Below are 15044 nucleotides of genomic sequence, written 5' to 3' on the forward strand. Positions count from 1 at the left end.
AAATAATACACTAATAACCTGATCAGACTCTGTGATTGGCTGAATCTGTCTCGACTCCACTAATGACAGGTAGAAGTGCATCACCTGGCACTGTATAGAAAGTGGAGCTGTTTGCATAAATCATCTGATATATAGGTATGATCAGAGAATCTTTGACGGTGTTAACTCGAAAAGTGAATAAAAATTCAAATTGTGTTTCTACCGTGTCCTAATCTTCTATCTGAGTTGACAGTGATGTGACATTAAAATGCAGATGTCTTTCTTTACCCTCCATTGTAGGATATAGAAGAGAAAGTGAATTACTCATGTTTTGGAAATTTGGTATTTCATTCCGATTTAGAGCAGGTAGTGCTGGTTGTATTAATTAAATAAAAGAAATGAATAAAAATTTGCATCAAAATTTAGAAACATGTATTTTTTTTAATGAAACACTAGGACAGACTCTATATAAAGATTATGTTTGAAAATTAAATACTATTTGAAATTGAGAGCTTTTGTGATATCGTTAATGTCCAAATAATGTTATGTGATGCCTTTTTTATGACAAAAGGAAGAAGGGTCTACCTAACAGACATCTGGACTCCCCAGATGAATTGTGTACATTTGTCAGGTTTTTTCTGACAGGTAAAATGTTGTTTTTGACAGATCACCAGACAGTTATTAGTCCTGTGATATTGGTTGGCCCTGTCAAACATGATATGCTGAAACCAGTTATCCTGTCCGTCCAACACTGTGCCAACATGCGGCAGGGTGGTTGGATGCTCTCCCTTTGTACCAGTGACACGCCCACAGACGAACCCCCACGATGGCATGTAAGTAACCAAAAGGTTCCTGGAACAGCCTTTGATAACACTAACCATCAACAAATCATGGATTCATTACAGAATATATGGGAAAGTGTGGTTTGAGAGAGAAAAATAATTATTCACACAAAACACGACACTTGTGTCTGAACTCTACTGAAATTAAAGAATTCCTACTTAATATTTAATTTATTTTTGCCATATGAAATTAATCCTGAAAAAATCTTTTATTGTAGAAAATTGTAACATTAGGACAGGAGACGATAAATACACCAATCTATGCCCAGCTAGATCCTAACCACTGCCACATCATGACCGAATACCTTCAGAGATACGCCCTTATAGGGGAGGCAGTCCATGGGGGAAAGCCAATCAAAATCCTCCGTCTGGCTGCTTTCGCCCCTATGATGCCTCCATCCATGGATTTCAGCATCAGAGTATATGTGGTAGAGGATACCCAGGATGCATTAGAAGTAAGCTTTAAATTCAATATCATGTTTCACACTTACAAATGTTGACTATGGAGATTGAATGATAATCAAATGGAAAAATGTATATTCGAGTATGATAAGTGGGTGAAACTTTCAAAAATCCTATTTAGGTTCGTTTGATTTGAGATATTCGTTTAAGAAGCCGTTCTAATAATTTGAAAGGAATTTTGCATTTTCAATATCTTTGAGATGAAAAGAATTTTTATGCTGACTTTTGAACTTTCCAGAGTGTGATACAAGAAGAGAGAAAATTTGGAGGACGTTTACTTGACAAACCCAAGCAGATACCATTCCAAGATGGTGGACACAATTTGTGCCTTACCATTGAAGAACTCACCCCTGGTTGGAGAAGTAAATTAGCAGCAAACTACCAGGTAGGTGTTGTACACCCGGATAGCTTGTTAGTGTGTCGCTGGTGTGTACGCTGGTGTGTACGCTGGTGTGTCGCTGGTGTGTACGCTGGTGTGTCGCTGGTGTGTACGCTGGTGTGTTGCTGTTGTGTACGCTGGTGTGTCGCTGGTGTGTTGCTGGTGTCGTGTACCAGTGACATTTGGAGGTGTACTACAGATTGTCGGATGACAATAATGTATTAAGATATCTTGTCATCTCTAATTCAAGTTTTTTTGTTTCAAAAATTTCCTGCTATTTACATGGACATATAAAGTTGATAAATGCTGCTATATCACGAAGAATTTAGTGATATATTTTTGTTTGGAGGTGTGGTTGGGACTGGACTGACATTTGTTAGCGGGACCATTTAACTGATATAGATCTGAATTAGTTTATATAGGGTCTGACCTTTTATAATGTGAATGGGGTTAGGGAAAGTGACTTTCTGTATGATTGCCAGGTTGGGAGACTTGGGTTTGATGTTGCTGATGAACGTCAGTTGGTATACTCAGGTTAGATATAGTTGGTTTGTTCAAAGTTTGTCGAGGTTGGGAGGGAGGGGGGAGGGGACATTTGTAGGGGTATTGGTTGGAGGAAACGGATCTAAATCCATTAACTAGATAAAAAGACAAATGAGTTTGTCCAAAGTGTGGTGAGGAGCTGATTATCTAGTTCACGTGGAACAAAAGGAGGGGCAGATTTAGGGGAGGTTGTATTGGGATAAAGGAAGGAATTATCGTGATTTGTGGCCACATACATACAACCCAATTGGACAAATTGATAAATGTCTGTGTCCATTATATACTAGATAGAACCAGAGGTATCTGAGCATATCATTTAATACAAGTACAGTCATTGTATGACATGCATAAATCAGCATAATTAGTGTGTATTGTGACAGAGCCGGTGGGATCAGGTATCTACTGTGCCCTATTTTATTGTCAGCCCACATGGCAGGGGGAGGAGTTCCATCAGATATTCTCACCCCCCAACACAAATTGGGCTGTGATGGATGATTGTTTGACATCACATTGTTAATAAAACAAGACATGGAGAGCCGGTCATTGTTCCCAGCTCCAGTTGGTGTAACTGTAGCCAGGGTAAATTACAGACAGACTGGCAAATGGTGGCCGGGTCCTAGGAAGAGGAAGTCGGCATGTGTCGTTGATTTCAGATCTGTTCTACTTAATTGTACCGAGTGGTAGCATTCTATTTCTATTTAATTTGAACACTAACTAATTTCCTCATAGAATACCCAGGCCATGAATTCATTAGACCAGAGAAAACATTGCCCATATTTTGAGAGAAAATAAAGATAATGTTTACGAGATCAGATTGGACAAATATCACCAGACTGCGGAAGCATCGTGAATGTGTTTGGGACAGATAAGGGATTAAACACTGCATGTCGCAACATAATTTTTTAATTGATAATGGAAATATTATTTACAGATTTTGCTGCTATTGTCATAGCAATTCTATTGTCTTTTGAAGAATTTGGAAAAGTTAGAAATTACTGCGACCCATGCACCTGCACAAATAAGATCGCTTGAGATGATGGGGAGACAATTCATACACGACCAATCTGATACGTCGCTCGCCGCAGTCGCGATGCTGCACACAGCTGCTGCACATCGAATCTGACGCCGTAATTGTACATTTCATATTTCAAGTAATATAAGACCCCAAGATAAACTTTCTCGCCAAGAGATTCTAATGACTGTAATTCTCCATCATGGCTCCCAATAATTTTGAATTAAATTTAGAATTTTTTGCACAATTTTGACAGATAAACTTCTCATTGCAGTTTAAATGGATGGTTGGGTTAAGCTTTTCCTGCCATGCTTTATGCATTCTGGAGAAAATTGATATATTTATCGTGCAGTGGCAATTTTACGTTGGAAGCAATGTTTAACTGAAACCAAAAAAAATAGGTAAAATGGAAATTATATGACATTAAAATTATAGACTAAGGAACTGAGGAAGATTATGGAATATCTTTGGGACGTGTTTTATAAAGATTTTAAAATTCAAAAAAATTATTCCCAGTACAAAGAAATCAAAGTATTTAGATATTGTTAATTAATTCTGGGCCTAAAACTATTGCTAGTTATTAACAATATTTGTGTTTCAAACACTGATAAGAGATATTTTATTGAAGTAATTATAGAAATTGGAATAAATAAGAGTAGTATTAAGCTATCTTTATGAAAGATCTGTGAAGTCCCATGAAATGTTAGGATTACTACCAGTTTATTGGCCAAAAATGTAAAATGATTTGGTAAAGTGACCCAGTGATAGATATCTATGAGTAATGACAAACTTATCTAGCCACTTCAGTGGGGCTAATTCACCCAGCTGTGTCACTCTGACTGGAATGTCTAGCCCTGATAAAACACAATTAGCAAATGAGCAGGTTGAAGTGAAGATTGCCGGTAGAGGTGCAGACAAGGTCATGGAGGGGCTAATTCACATTAGAGGTCAGCCCTGTCTGGTCAACTATCATCTCCACATGGGGAGTTTTGAAGACATGAAAAATAGGTTCTGTTAAATTTCCATAGGGGAATCATTTTGGTAACACCATAAATCTAGCTCTGAAGGGGATTTGTTTAAACAGATGCCCCCAGTTGAAGACACTTTTGTCACGCTTATGATTTATGAGTCTTTCTTTTGTCAACTGTTCATTTGCCTGGGAGATCATACCCTGATTACTTTTACATTTATGGTAATAAATGAACTATTAAACCAAGATGACACAGTTAAGCTCCGATTTCTTGCCCTGCAAATTTCTGCCATTAGCACTCTACTACTGTACCATCTCAGGGGATGGGATTTTAGCATTACCCCATGTATCGCCACTAGTACTGGAGATAGGGTGTTAGCATTGTACTATGTACTGCCACTGGAGGAAGGGTGTTAGCATTGTTCTATGTACCATCACTGGAGATAGGGTGTTAGCATTGTTCTATTTACCATCACTGGAGGAGGGGTGTTAGCATTGTTCTATGTACTGCCACAGGAGGAAGGGTGTTAGCATTGTTCTATGTACCAGCACTGGAGGAAGGGTGTTAGCATTGTTCTATGTACTGCCACTGGAGCCCGGGTGTTAGCATTGTACTATGTACCATCACTGGAGGAAGGGTGTTAGCATTGTACTATGTACCACCACTGGAGATAGGGTGTTAGCATTGTACTATGTACTGCCACTGGAGATAAGGTGTTAGCATTGTACTATGTTCCATCACTGGAGATAAGGTGTTAGCATTGTACTATGTACTGCCACTGGAGATAGGGTGTTAGCATTGTACTATGTACTGCCACTGGAGCCCGGGTGTTAGCATTGTACTATGTACTGCCACTGGAGATAGGATGTTAGCATTGTACTTTGGACTGCCACTGGAGATAGGGTGTTAGCATTGTACTATGTACCACCACTGGAGATAGGGTGTTAGCATTGTACTATGTACTGCCACTGTAGATAAGGTGTTAGCATTGTACTATGTACTGCCACTGGAGCCCGGGTGTTAGCATTGTACTATGTACTGCCACTGGAGGAAGGGTGTTAGCATTGTTCTATGTACCATCACTGGAGGAAGGGTGTTAGCATTGTACTATGTACCACCACTGGAGATAAGGTGTTAGCATTGAACTATGTACCACCACTGGAGATAGGGCGTTAGCATTGTACTATGTACTGCCACTGGAGCCCGGGAGTTAGCATTGTACTATGTACTGCCACTGGAGATAAGGTGTTAGCATTGTACTATGTACCACCACTGGAGATAAGGGGTTAGCATTGTACTATGTACCACCACTGGAGATAGGGTGTTAGCATCGTACTATGTACTGCCACTGGAGATAAGGGGTTAGCATTGTACTATGTACCACCACTGGAGATAAGGTGTTAGCATTGAACTATGTACCACCACTGGAGATAGGGCGTTAGCATTGTACTATGTACTGCCACTGGAGCCCGGGGGTTAGCATTGTACTATGTACTGCCACTGGAGCCCGGGAGTTAGCATTGTACTATGTACTGCCACTGGAGATAAGGTGTTAGCATTGTACTATGTACCACCACTGGAGATAAGGGGTTAGCATTGTACTATGTACCACCACTGGAGATAGGGGGTTAGCATTGTACTATGTACCACCACTGGAGATAAGGTGTTAGCATTGTACTACGTACTGCCACTGGAGATAGGGTGTTAGCATTGTACTATATACTGCCACTGGAGATAGGGTGTTAGCATTGTACTATGTACAGCCATGCTAGAGGGTGAAAATTTAGCAAAGTTAGCGAATTTGGAAACAAAAAAAATCCATAAATTAAAACAAATAAATAGTTTCTTCAAGTCAAACAAGAGACAATAGGATAAAATTGTACTAGTGAACTGGTCAACCAGTAAATACTTCTTAATCATAAATACTGATTTATGTTAACCAGAAACTGGAGGTGTTAAGAGATTAGGTGAATTAAGAAAATAAAATGGTCTTATGTCTGTGTGTAAAGCATTCCATGTTGTTATATGGTGTAGTATAGCAGTGTATCTCCAACTCTGTCACATAAAACTGACACTCACTTCTCTCCCTTTGTAGCCGGGATAATGCCATGGACCCTTAGTTAGGTTACAAAGTGACAGGGTCACTGGAGGAATTCCCGTTGTCAAACTTTTGTATAGGGGCTCATAAATTATAAGGGTAATATAAAAAAAAATAACAGATGAAAAGGAGCTGATATAAGCATCGTCAGACCCACCCCTCCCGATGCGGACTTGACGATTGTGTTTTCCAACAGATTTGATTAAAATAGATTCACTTTCCTGTGTCAGTATGACAGATGCAACTATCAAACTCCCTCTGTTGTTAGTGCCCATATATCGCTGCATAATTTGATCACTGTTTGCATTATGCATACCAACAATCTCTTAATATAATTCATTTTAAAATGGCTGAGGGGTACTTCATGCATCCCGCATTTATATAATTGAATATTCAATTTTCATGAAATATCTGTTTGTCAATAGTGTTTTAGCAAGGTAGACATTGTAACTAGGTCTCAAACAATCCATTTTGATATGTCCCTGAAGATCACATTAACTTTAATTGACTTAGCCTATGTGCATATTATTTTTAAGGAAATGTGATGTAATATTTCTCTTATACTTTGATATATTGGCAGTGGTGAATCCATGGACTAATACGATAATCATAGTGTATTCACATACAATTATCAGAGGGAATTCAAAGGAGCATAATAAATGAAAAAACCAACAGCGGGGTGTTTCTTAAAAACTTGATGTTATTAGTATGCTACTTATTAGTAATTTGTTGAAGTGATGTGTTGATTGGTTTTAATATTAATAAATATTGCTTATATTCTGTCCTTGCAGGAGATTCCGTTCCAGCACATTTGGAGTGGGACTCAGAACAACCTACACTGTTCGTTCTCACTGGAACTGGTGGACCGGGCTTACCACAAAGTTAGCTGTAAAATACAGGTCTACCAGAAAGCTATACTCAGTAATAGACAGGTCCTCAACATCAGCAACAACTTTAAAGAGGTCAGTTGTCTCCCTTACCTGTTCACATTCCCTTCATTTAGGTGTATAGCTCCCGTTGCCTGTCCATCTTCCCAATGATTGTGTGTGAATGTAGCTGTCTCCCTTTATCTGCCCGCAGTTCTCTTGTTGTAGTGTCCAAATTTCTTTTTAGAATCAGCTTGGTCACTTTTAAATTCATCTATAATTTTTTTCCATCATACTTCAGATTTAAGACTTAACTTTCATCGATATTTTCTAGAAGAAATGTTGAAATTAATATTTTTATTTTATTTTTACTCCAGAAATCAACATCTTGTTCCACGCCCTCCTCAACACTCAAAGGGAGGTCATCAACAGTTACCACCAATTCCAGTTCAGGGTTCAGCTCCATGGTAACGCTCGACCCTCAAGGTCAAAACTTCCGACTGCCAACACATATAAGGACAAGATTGTGCATGTTACTAGATCCTCCCAATGCTCGGGGTAATGACTGGAGGATGTTAGCTCAGGCCCTCACAGTAGATAGGTAGGTATTCAATACATAGACAAAGTCTATAAAACTTTAAATATCTAACTATGGAAAAAGCAATAAGTGAGAATAAGCTTGGGAATGAGCAGTGAAAGGGAGAACTTCACAGCCATTTTACTAACTAATTTACCAGTCTGACCTGGTGGCATTCGTAAAATCTCCATCAATAATGGAGGAATCAGAAATAGATCAATGAATTTAGGTAAATCTAATTACGGCATTAATCAGACTGAACACAGTGAGGTGGAAACAATAGCGGGCACACATGAACAGGGGGCTCTACATCAATAGTCTCCTACTGGGGTAATGATGAGCAGTGTACTCTATCTTTTCAAATCCTACGGAGGCATGTCGTTAAGTTTAAGTTTTAGGAAAACGGAAATGATTGAAATTGGAAGAATGCCTTGGTTGCCAACTCCTGTAGATTTTTATATATATATATTGCCTCACTGGATCTGTGGCTGTAATTATTGAACAGGCTTGATGATTCTTCTATTGAGGTACTGTTAGAAAATAGCAATTAACCAGACACATTTTGATATCAATCATTACATTAGATACAGATTATATCAGATAGTGAGAGGCTTACTTAGACAAATATTACACAAACAGGAACTTAGTTTCACTTTGAGAAAAGACATGTTTCACTTCCTGTACAGTTGTATGTTTGATTCAAAAATATCAATAGTTTGTGTCTAACAAATAAAAGAGTAATTTGGAAAAAAAATTGTTATAAATTATGAGTCATAAATCTAACTTTTTACACGGGGTAAGGGTAGGATACTAATAAAACAGTAATGTGTACGATGTAGGGGGGGATCACTCTGCCTCCCTCGGAGGACGGAGGGTAGAGATATTGGGGGGATACCTAGACAGCCGACTGAGCAGCATGAGGCTAATGGCATGTGATTTGAAATTTCTTTACATGTGCATTTCATAGAGTGTGTATAAGCCTCGTTTCACAGACTTGATTTTCCTTGGTAAGACTACATAATCCTGACAGCTCCCCAAATGACTAGGGGGAAAAAGGCAGAAGGATTATGTTGGTATAAAAAAAATAGGAAATGTAGCTTAAATACCTTGGGTTGATGATAGAAAAAAATCACTTTGTATACGTCATTTGCAGTTTGTACTTATGTTACCGTACGGGAGGGGCTAGGTTTGTTTGGTGTTATCTACAGTTTACTTATGTTACCGTACGAGAGGGGCTAGGTTTGTTTGGGGTTATATACAGTTTACTTATGTTACCGTACGAGAGGGGCTAGGTTTGTTTGGTGTTATCTACAGTTTACTTATGTTAGCGGACAGGAGGGGCTAGGTTTGTTTCGGGTTATCTACAGTTTACTTATGATAGCGTACGGGAGGGGCTAGGTTTGTTTGGGGTTATCTACAGTTTTCTTGTGATACATGTGTAGGCACTGTGTTTACCTGTAACATCATCCACTATGTTTCTTCTACGCTTCCCTCTCATTTCACCTATATTCCTTTTTTTTTTATGAATTTAGCTTATAATATAATTCTGAATTTCCTGGTTAACAAAAGGAAGATTTTCACTCGAGGCAATAAAACATATTATCTAGCCCATAGTTAAACAGGTGTTCAGGGCTCCCAAAGTTAACAGTCAAGCACAAATACCCTAGGTACATGTATACTGAAGTCAACATTCCAAACAAGCAAACTCATATTCTCTGGAGATACAATCCAAACAGCTTGGATTCTCTTCCTTTAACTTATTCTGATATACCGAAAAATGAATGCTCAGATATTTCAAAGTTTCTCTCCAGACCCGGCTACATTTTGTGATATAGCTACTTTATTTGAATAGAAAACTGACAGATTTTAATGGTGTGTTATTTCATTTACAGGTATGTTCAGTTCTTTGCTACAAAAGGGTCGCCAACAGAACACATCCTCGACTTGTGGGAGGCGCGACACAGAGAGGAGACGGCTGTTACAGACTTAATGAACATTTTCCGTGTAATGGGTCGGTTGGACGCGGCGTCTGTCCTTGAGGAGGACCGAGGATCATGGTTATGATTTTGTCAGTGTGCTGATGACAGGACAATACTTCTATAACCTATGCAAGTGTGGCTGTGATGGTGTGCAGCCTCCGTGTGTGAGGCGAAAATATTCGTCGAGTGCCTCGGGAGGCTGTGCACACCCCAAAGAGTTCCGACTCGGAGGGCAGATATGTCTCATAACCAAACTCATCACTGGTGCTCCACAAGGCTGACTGGTTTGTGAAACTATTGCAAACTAGGACAGTATTGGTTACTTTACCAAACAGCAACCCAGTCGGTCCTTATAAGGACATTTAATAATGAGATGCATAAACTAGTGACATGATGGTCTTTATATCATGTTCAAAAAAGTAGCAGAGTCGATTCATATATGTCATGAGCGCATCATATTCATGAATGCTGCCACATAAGTTGTCATTCGTAGTGCTTAGAATGTCTCGATGAAACAACGGCCTAATATGGGTGCTCAATATAACCTCGTATTGAATGTCTGCTGATGCCTATCATGGGAGGTGATGCCTACACAAAATCCGTATTATACTTACAATGAAACTCAGCCAAGTAATTTAAAGAGTGCTATTTCAAGGAAGATGAAGACTTATCACACTAACTATATATTTTTTAAAAAGATTTTAATAGTAGTGTCATTAATCAACTCTAGGAGTTTCAGTTTGGATTTTGTGGTAGACAAGTGGAAAGATTCCTACAAAACTATTCTACACAACAAAATGAGAGAAGAGCTCAGGCAAAGAAGCATTTTCCTAGACCTGGCAGAGACTGATGACTTCTGTCGGCGGAAATGTCAACCTTTGAACCCCCTAACTTGGTCAAAGGTCAAGGAAAAAGTGCCCCCATATACATGGACATAGATAAACTTTGATATGTGGTGTATATACACTATCTTCAGTGGAGATAATGTTGTTGTGTTCAACTGGGACAAACGAAGAGGTCATCTTTGTGATCTGTGTCAAAAATGACACCATCACTCACTGGTGACTGTTGATAGGATAACAAATATTGTGATAAAATAACATTATGAATTGTCCTACAATTCAAACTGCCAAATGTGTGTGTGGATGGTCGGTTATTGTTTTAACCCTCACATGTGTGCTTATAACATGTGTAAAAACAAATTGTCAATATTTTGTCAGACATGAAATTCAAACACGTGGCCGTTGATACAACCAGGGTGTTGCGCTATGAATTATATTATTATTGTAAAAATACTACATCTGAACTTCATATGTATTGATAATGATAAATCATGTACTACTATTGAAACAAAAACATTCACATTTTCTGTCTTGGGGTAGTATAACAATTTGAACTGTAATTAAGGTGATGTGGTTGTAGGAAGAATTATCATGAAAGGATATCTTAATAAGAATGAAAATAAATTGAGTCATTATTTATGTTGGTGCACAGGAGAAAGTGATTGCAATTCTTTACCCGTGGGATAAACCTGAGGTTTATAACAAGAGTAATTTGTTCAAGCAACCAAAACAAAGTTAAACCTGATATGTCTAAATAACCGCTCTAATCCTAGGGCCCTGTACAGGCTAAACTACCAGATGAAGTTTTAAATTGTTTCAACTTCAATGGCATCACATTACTGGGGTCACAGGGTGCAATTTATGTTGAGGTAATGCACATTCTCTCCCATAATGTTGCCTTTGTGTGGTGGTACAGGGATTGATACCACATCAAAATAATGGCTGAATATGGCCGGCTGACAGGTGTAATCCTGAATCTACAGTACTTCTTGTCCCAGGTATGGCCTGGCAGAAACACCACGATTCTTTGATGCGTCAATTTGGTGTGCAATGGCTCAAAGCTGGTGGAACTAATGGTGAGGATATCAAAAGGTAGCTCACCAATTACAAGGCGTATATAAACCTGGCCAATTTCATTTAATCAATATGGGCTAAATTTTATTACTGTCGAGTTGAAAAATTGAATTATTCAGAAAAAATTAGTCTACTTTTCACAAAACATTAGCGCATATATATATTCTTCAAATACTTTCTAGTCATTTTGTATCTTATAAAACCCTAGATGAATGGTCAATTGTACACTGAATATTACATGGAAAGTGTGGGCATATTTACAATCAAATGACTCTCTGAATAAAAGGCCAATTGATATTGTACTTGCCTTTGACCTTCGACAGCGTACTGAATGGAGGGGATTATAATGTCGGAGGGGACAGGGCGATGTGTGTATGTGTGTGCGCAGGATTGTCGACACTGACAACAGTTTAGGGGCCATCACTCGTCTCATTAGGGTATTACACCAGTCTATAAGTGTAGCAGTGCAGTATCTCATTTCTCCTAACTCATTTGCCACCTAGATGGGTGTGTGAACACACCATATTGTCACCATTTTATAGCTGTACTTGATAACACTATGACCTGCTCTCAAACATGTTTCAACCTCTCAGTATGCAAACATTCATTCTGTACTGCTAAACTGAGCTCTCGGTAAAATGAGTTGACCTTCACGTTACAGACACTGTTAAACGCTAGTTAGTGAGACATGTCTCTAGTTCTATCTGATTATACATAAGTAATAGGAATCAAAAGACAATTCATAAAAAGGTGATAAATGCCCTCTCTTGCTGAAAAAAAGTGCTTTTAGTGTGTATGTAAAATGTATGCTCAAGCTGGCACTCAAACATTGAGAGGAAATGTGTTATTTCTTATAACTCTGAAATAGTTTACTAAAATAGATAAATGACCAGTAGATAAGGGGAGATGAACCTCCATTATGATTCCTGTAAAAGGCAAGAATTGTTGAATTGTTGAACTTGGTTCTTTTTAATCTATTTGAGTGTTCTATAATTTTTGTATATCACTTCTATATTTCAAAGAATTTTTCAAATGTTGTTGAACATGTTCCAAAATGTTTTTGAAGAAACACTGTTTCACAGAGAGTAGTAGTTTGAATCTTTGTCTATGTGAAGTGTTGGTCAGTCTGTTTTCCATATGCCTATCATATATAGTTGGTTACCTGCTGGCTTTTTCCCCTCACAGATGGTGCTAATATGAAATTCAGAAATAAATCGCTGAGTAATGATCTAATATATCACAACCGTGTTGTCAAACTATTGATCTGGCTTTACGCACATCATTGTCGCCCTCACTTGATGATCTGGCTTTACGCACATCATTGTCGCCCTCACTTGATTATTGTCCTTATTATAAATATTTAATGTTCACCCCAACACAATGCAGTGCTTCCATCATCACTTTCATCATTCCCATTTTAAACTTTCATAAGAAAAGAAGCTATTATTTGCGAATGAATCATCATCTGACATGTATATATGCCCTAAATCATTCAGATATCACCGTTTCTTTATCATGCCAGTGCACATTTTGGCAAGTCTCCTTCGCTATTAATATCTAGCATGTGTGGGCATCATTAGCCATTTTTTAGTGGGAAAGAACACTGGAAACAATTGTATGTGTCACACCAAAGTGTCAACATTTCCAAATGATAGCTTTTCTTCAGAACATGTTTTATATGGCATAGAAAATGGTTCTTGTCAAAAACAATTTCATCTACTGTTTATCAAATGGTCTCCTGGCCGGAAATCATTTTGAATTGTATTTTATTTTAATCATTTTGCTACAAATTTCTTGTCAATTATTCTGCGTGTTGTGTGTAACTGTTTTCCCCCTTGTTTGACATGTGTGCCACAAGGTGGAGCCAGGAGTCCCTTTATCACAGAGATGGTGTCGCAGCAATGGCACAGGGGAGTAAGGCATGCACGGCACTCGTGCTGTGTTTGGTAGGCTCCGGTCAGTTGGTAGTGTGAATGAGTGGTATGTCTCTCCATTAATGATTCGAGGAAGCCATGTTAATTTATTGAGTATAGTAATGCTATTTTTAATTTTGAATGCTTAAAAGCATCAATGTATTTTTTCTCTCAGAAAAATTGATGAAGGTGGGACCTAATCTGTAAGCATCTTATATTCAGTACTGGATTCTGGAAAAATTGTTTGTGTTATTAATTTATGATATATATATATATATATTAATGTTTTAAGTTTTTAATTTATCACGCATAGGGAATGACGAAGCATAATTTAAGTGTAATACTAAAAAGTTCAATGTATATAATGAACAAATTGAATTTTATGTCAAGGCTGAAGTCATTAGCTTGTCGTTAAATATGAATGTCATTGTAGGTCAAATCATTTATCAGAGGGGGCATATATTTAATTGAAAGGAAAACAATGTTTCTTTCAACAATTTGTTCGATGATTAACTAATAGTTTGATGGTCTAGTTCATTGTGAATGTTAAATGATCCTAGAGGGAAAAATATCTATTAAAGGATAACAATGAATTTTTAACCCCTGCATCCAGATATTGTCATACTGAGGTCCAGGGCCCACTTGTATAAAACATCTCAAAGTTAAGGAAAATCTCAAGCAATGTATTGTCTATGGGAAATCTCAGACTTGAGGAAATCTCAAGAGTTGAGATGTTTTATACAAGTGGGCCAAGGTATGTTAAGATTGCTGCCACTCCACGCCAAATGTACCTTTAAGACAAGAGTTCAATGCCTTCATCATTGTGAGACAAAAGCGTGCTCCAAGCTAAAAAGTACACCTATTCGTTTGACCCAGGGATTTGATGCCGTATGACTTCAGGTTTTACTCATTCTTCCTTTTGTTTTAATTGAAACCTGATAAGTCCTGGTAACAGATGGCTAGATTCCATTACAGCAGCACGAATCACATTACACAAATTAAATTTAACTTGATGAAGGCAATCAATGTGCCACATTTTTTAAGTAGAATTTTCAAGCAAGGAAGTTTTCTGATTGACCTAATCCATCTTACTCTTCATTAATGTAATGATCAGTGCCATAATGGGGTAATTACAGCTAATTTCGGGCAAGGGTGGTGTCACTTTTTTTTCATAGAGGGGAAGGGATGCATCTTTTTTTTTAAGTGGGAAGGGTGGTGTCTTTATTTTAACAAATGGGGAAGTGTTTTCTGAGAGTTGTTGATTCCATATGCAGTGTGTGTGTATGAACTTGTATGTGAATGTATAAATGCTATGCAAGTGGAAGAGTGATAAATGATGTGTGATAGTACAGGTGTGTGACCATTTGATGACCTGAGCTAGTACAGGTGTGTAACAAATGCTGACATCCTAGTACAGGTGTGTGAGTGATCAACAGCATACGTGTGCTAGTACAGGAGTGTGACCATTTGATGACCTGTGCTAGGACAGGTGTGTGACGATTTGATG

General features: G+C 38.1%; 1 protein-coding gene across 1 annotated transcript in view; it reads left to right on the top strand.

The window, feature by feature from the left end:
• Positions 1–15044, top strand: part of LOC110448227 (netrin receptor UNC5C-like) — a 96840-nt gene that overhangs the window by 80939 nt on the left and 857 nt on the right. The window contains exons 12-17 of the mRNA XM_021494371.1: positions 646–812; positions 1040–1276; positions 1522–1668; positions 7078–7248; positions 7530–7753; positions 9622–14954. Of these exons, the coding sequence (XP_021350046.1) occupies positions 646–812; positions 1040–1276; positions 1522–1668; positions 7078–7248; positions 7530–7753; positions 9622–9793 (1118 nt within the window). The 3' untranslated portion in view covers positions 9794–14954. The remainder of the gene's footprint in view (positions 1–645; positions 813–1039; positions 1277–1521; positions 1669–7077; positions 7249–7529; positions 7754–9621; positions 14955–15044) is intronic.

The sequence above is a fragment of the Mizuhopecten yessoensis genome, unplaced genomic scaffold (assembly GCF_002113885.1).
Source record: "Mizuhopecten yessoensis strain PY_sf001 unplaced genomic scaffold, ASM211388v2 scaffold3949, whole genome shotgun sequence".
Classification (NCBI taxonomy): domain Eukaryota; kingdom Metazoa; phylum Mollusca; class Bivalvia; order Pectinida; family Pectinidae; genus Mizuhopecten; species Mizuhopecten yessoensis.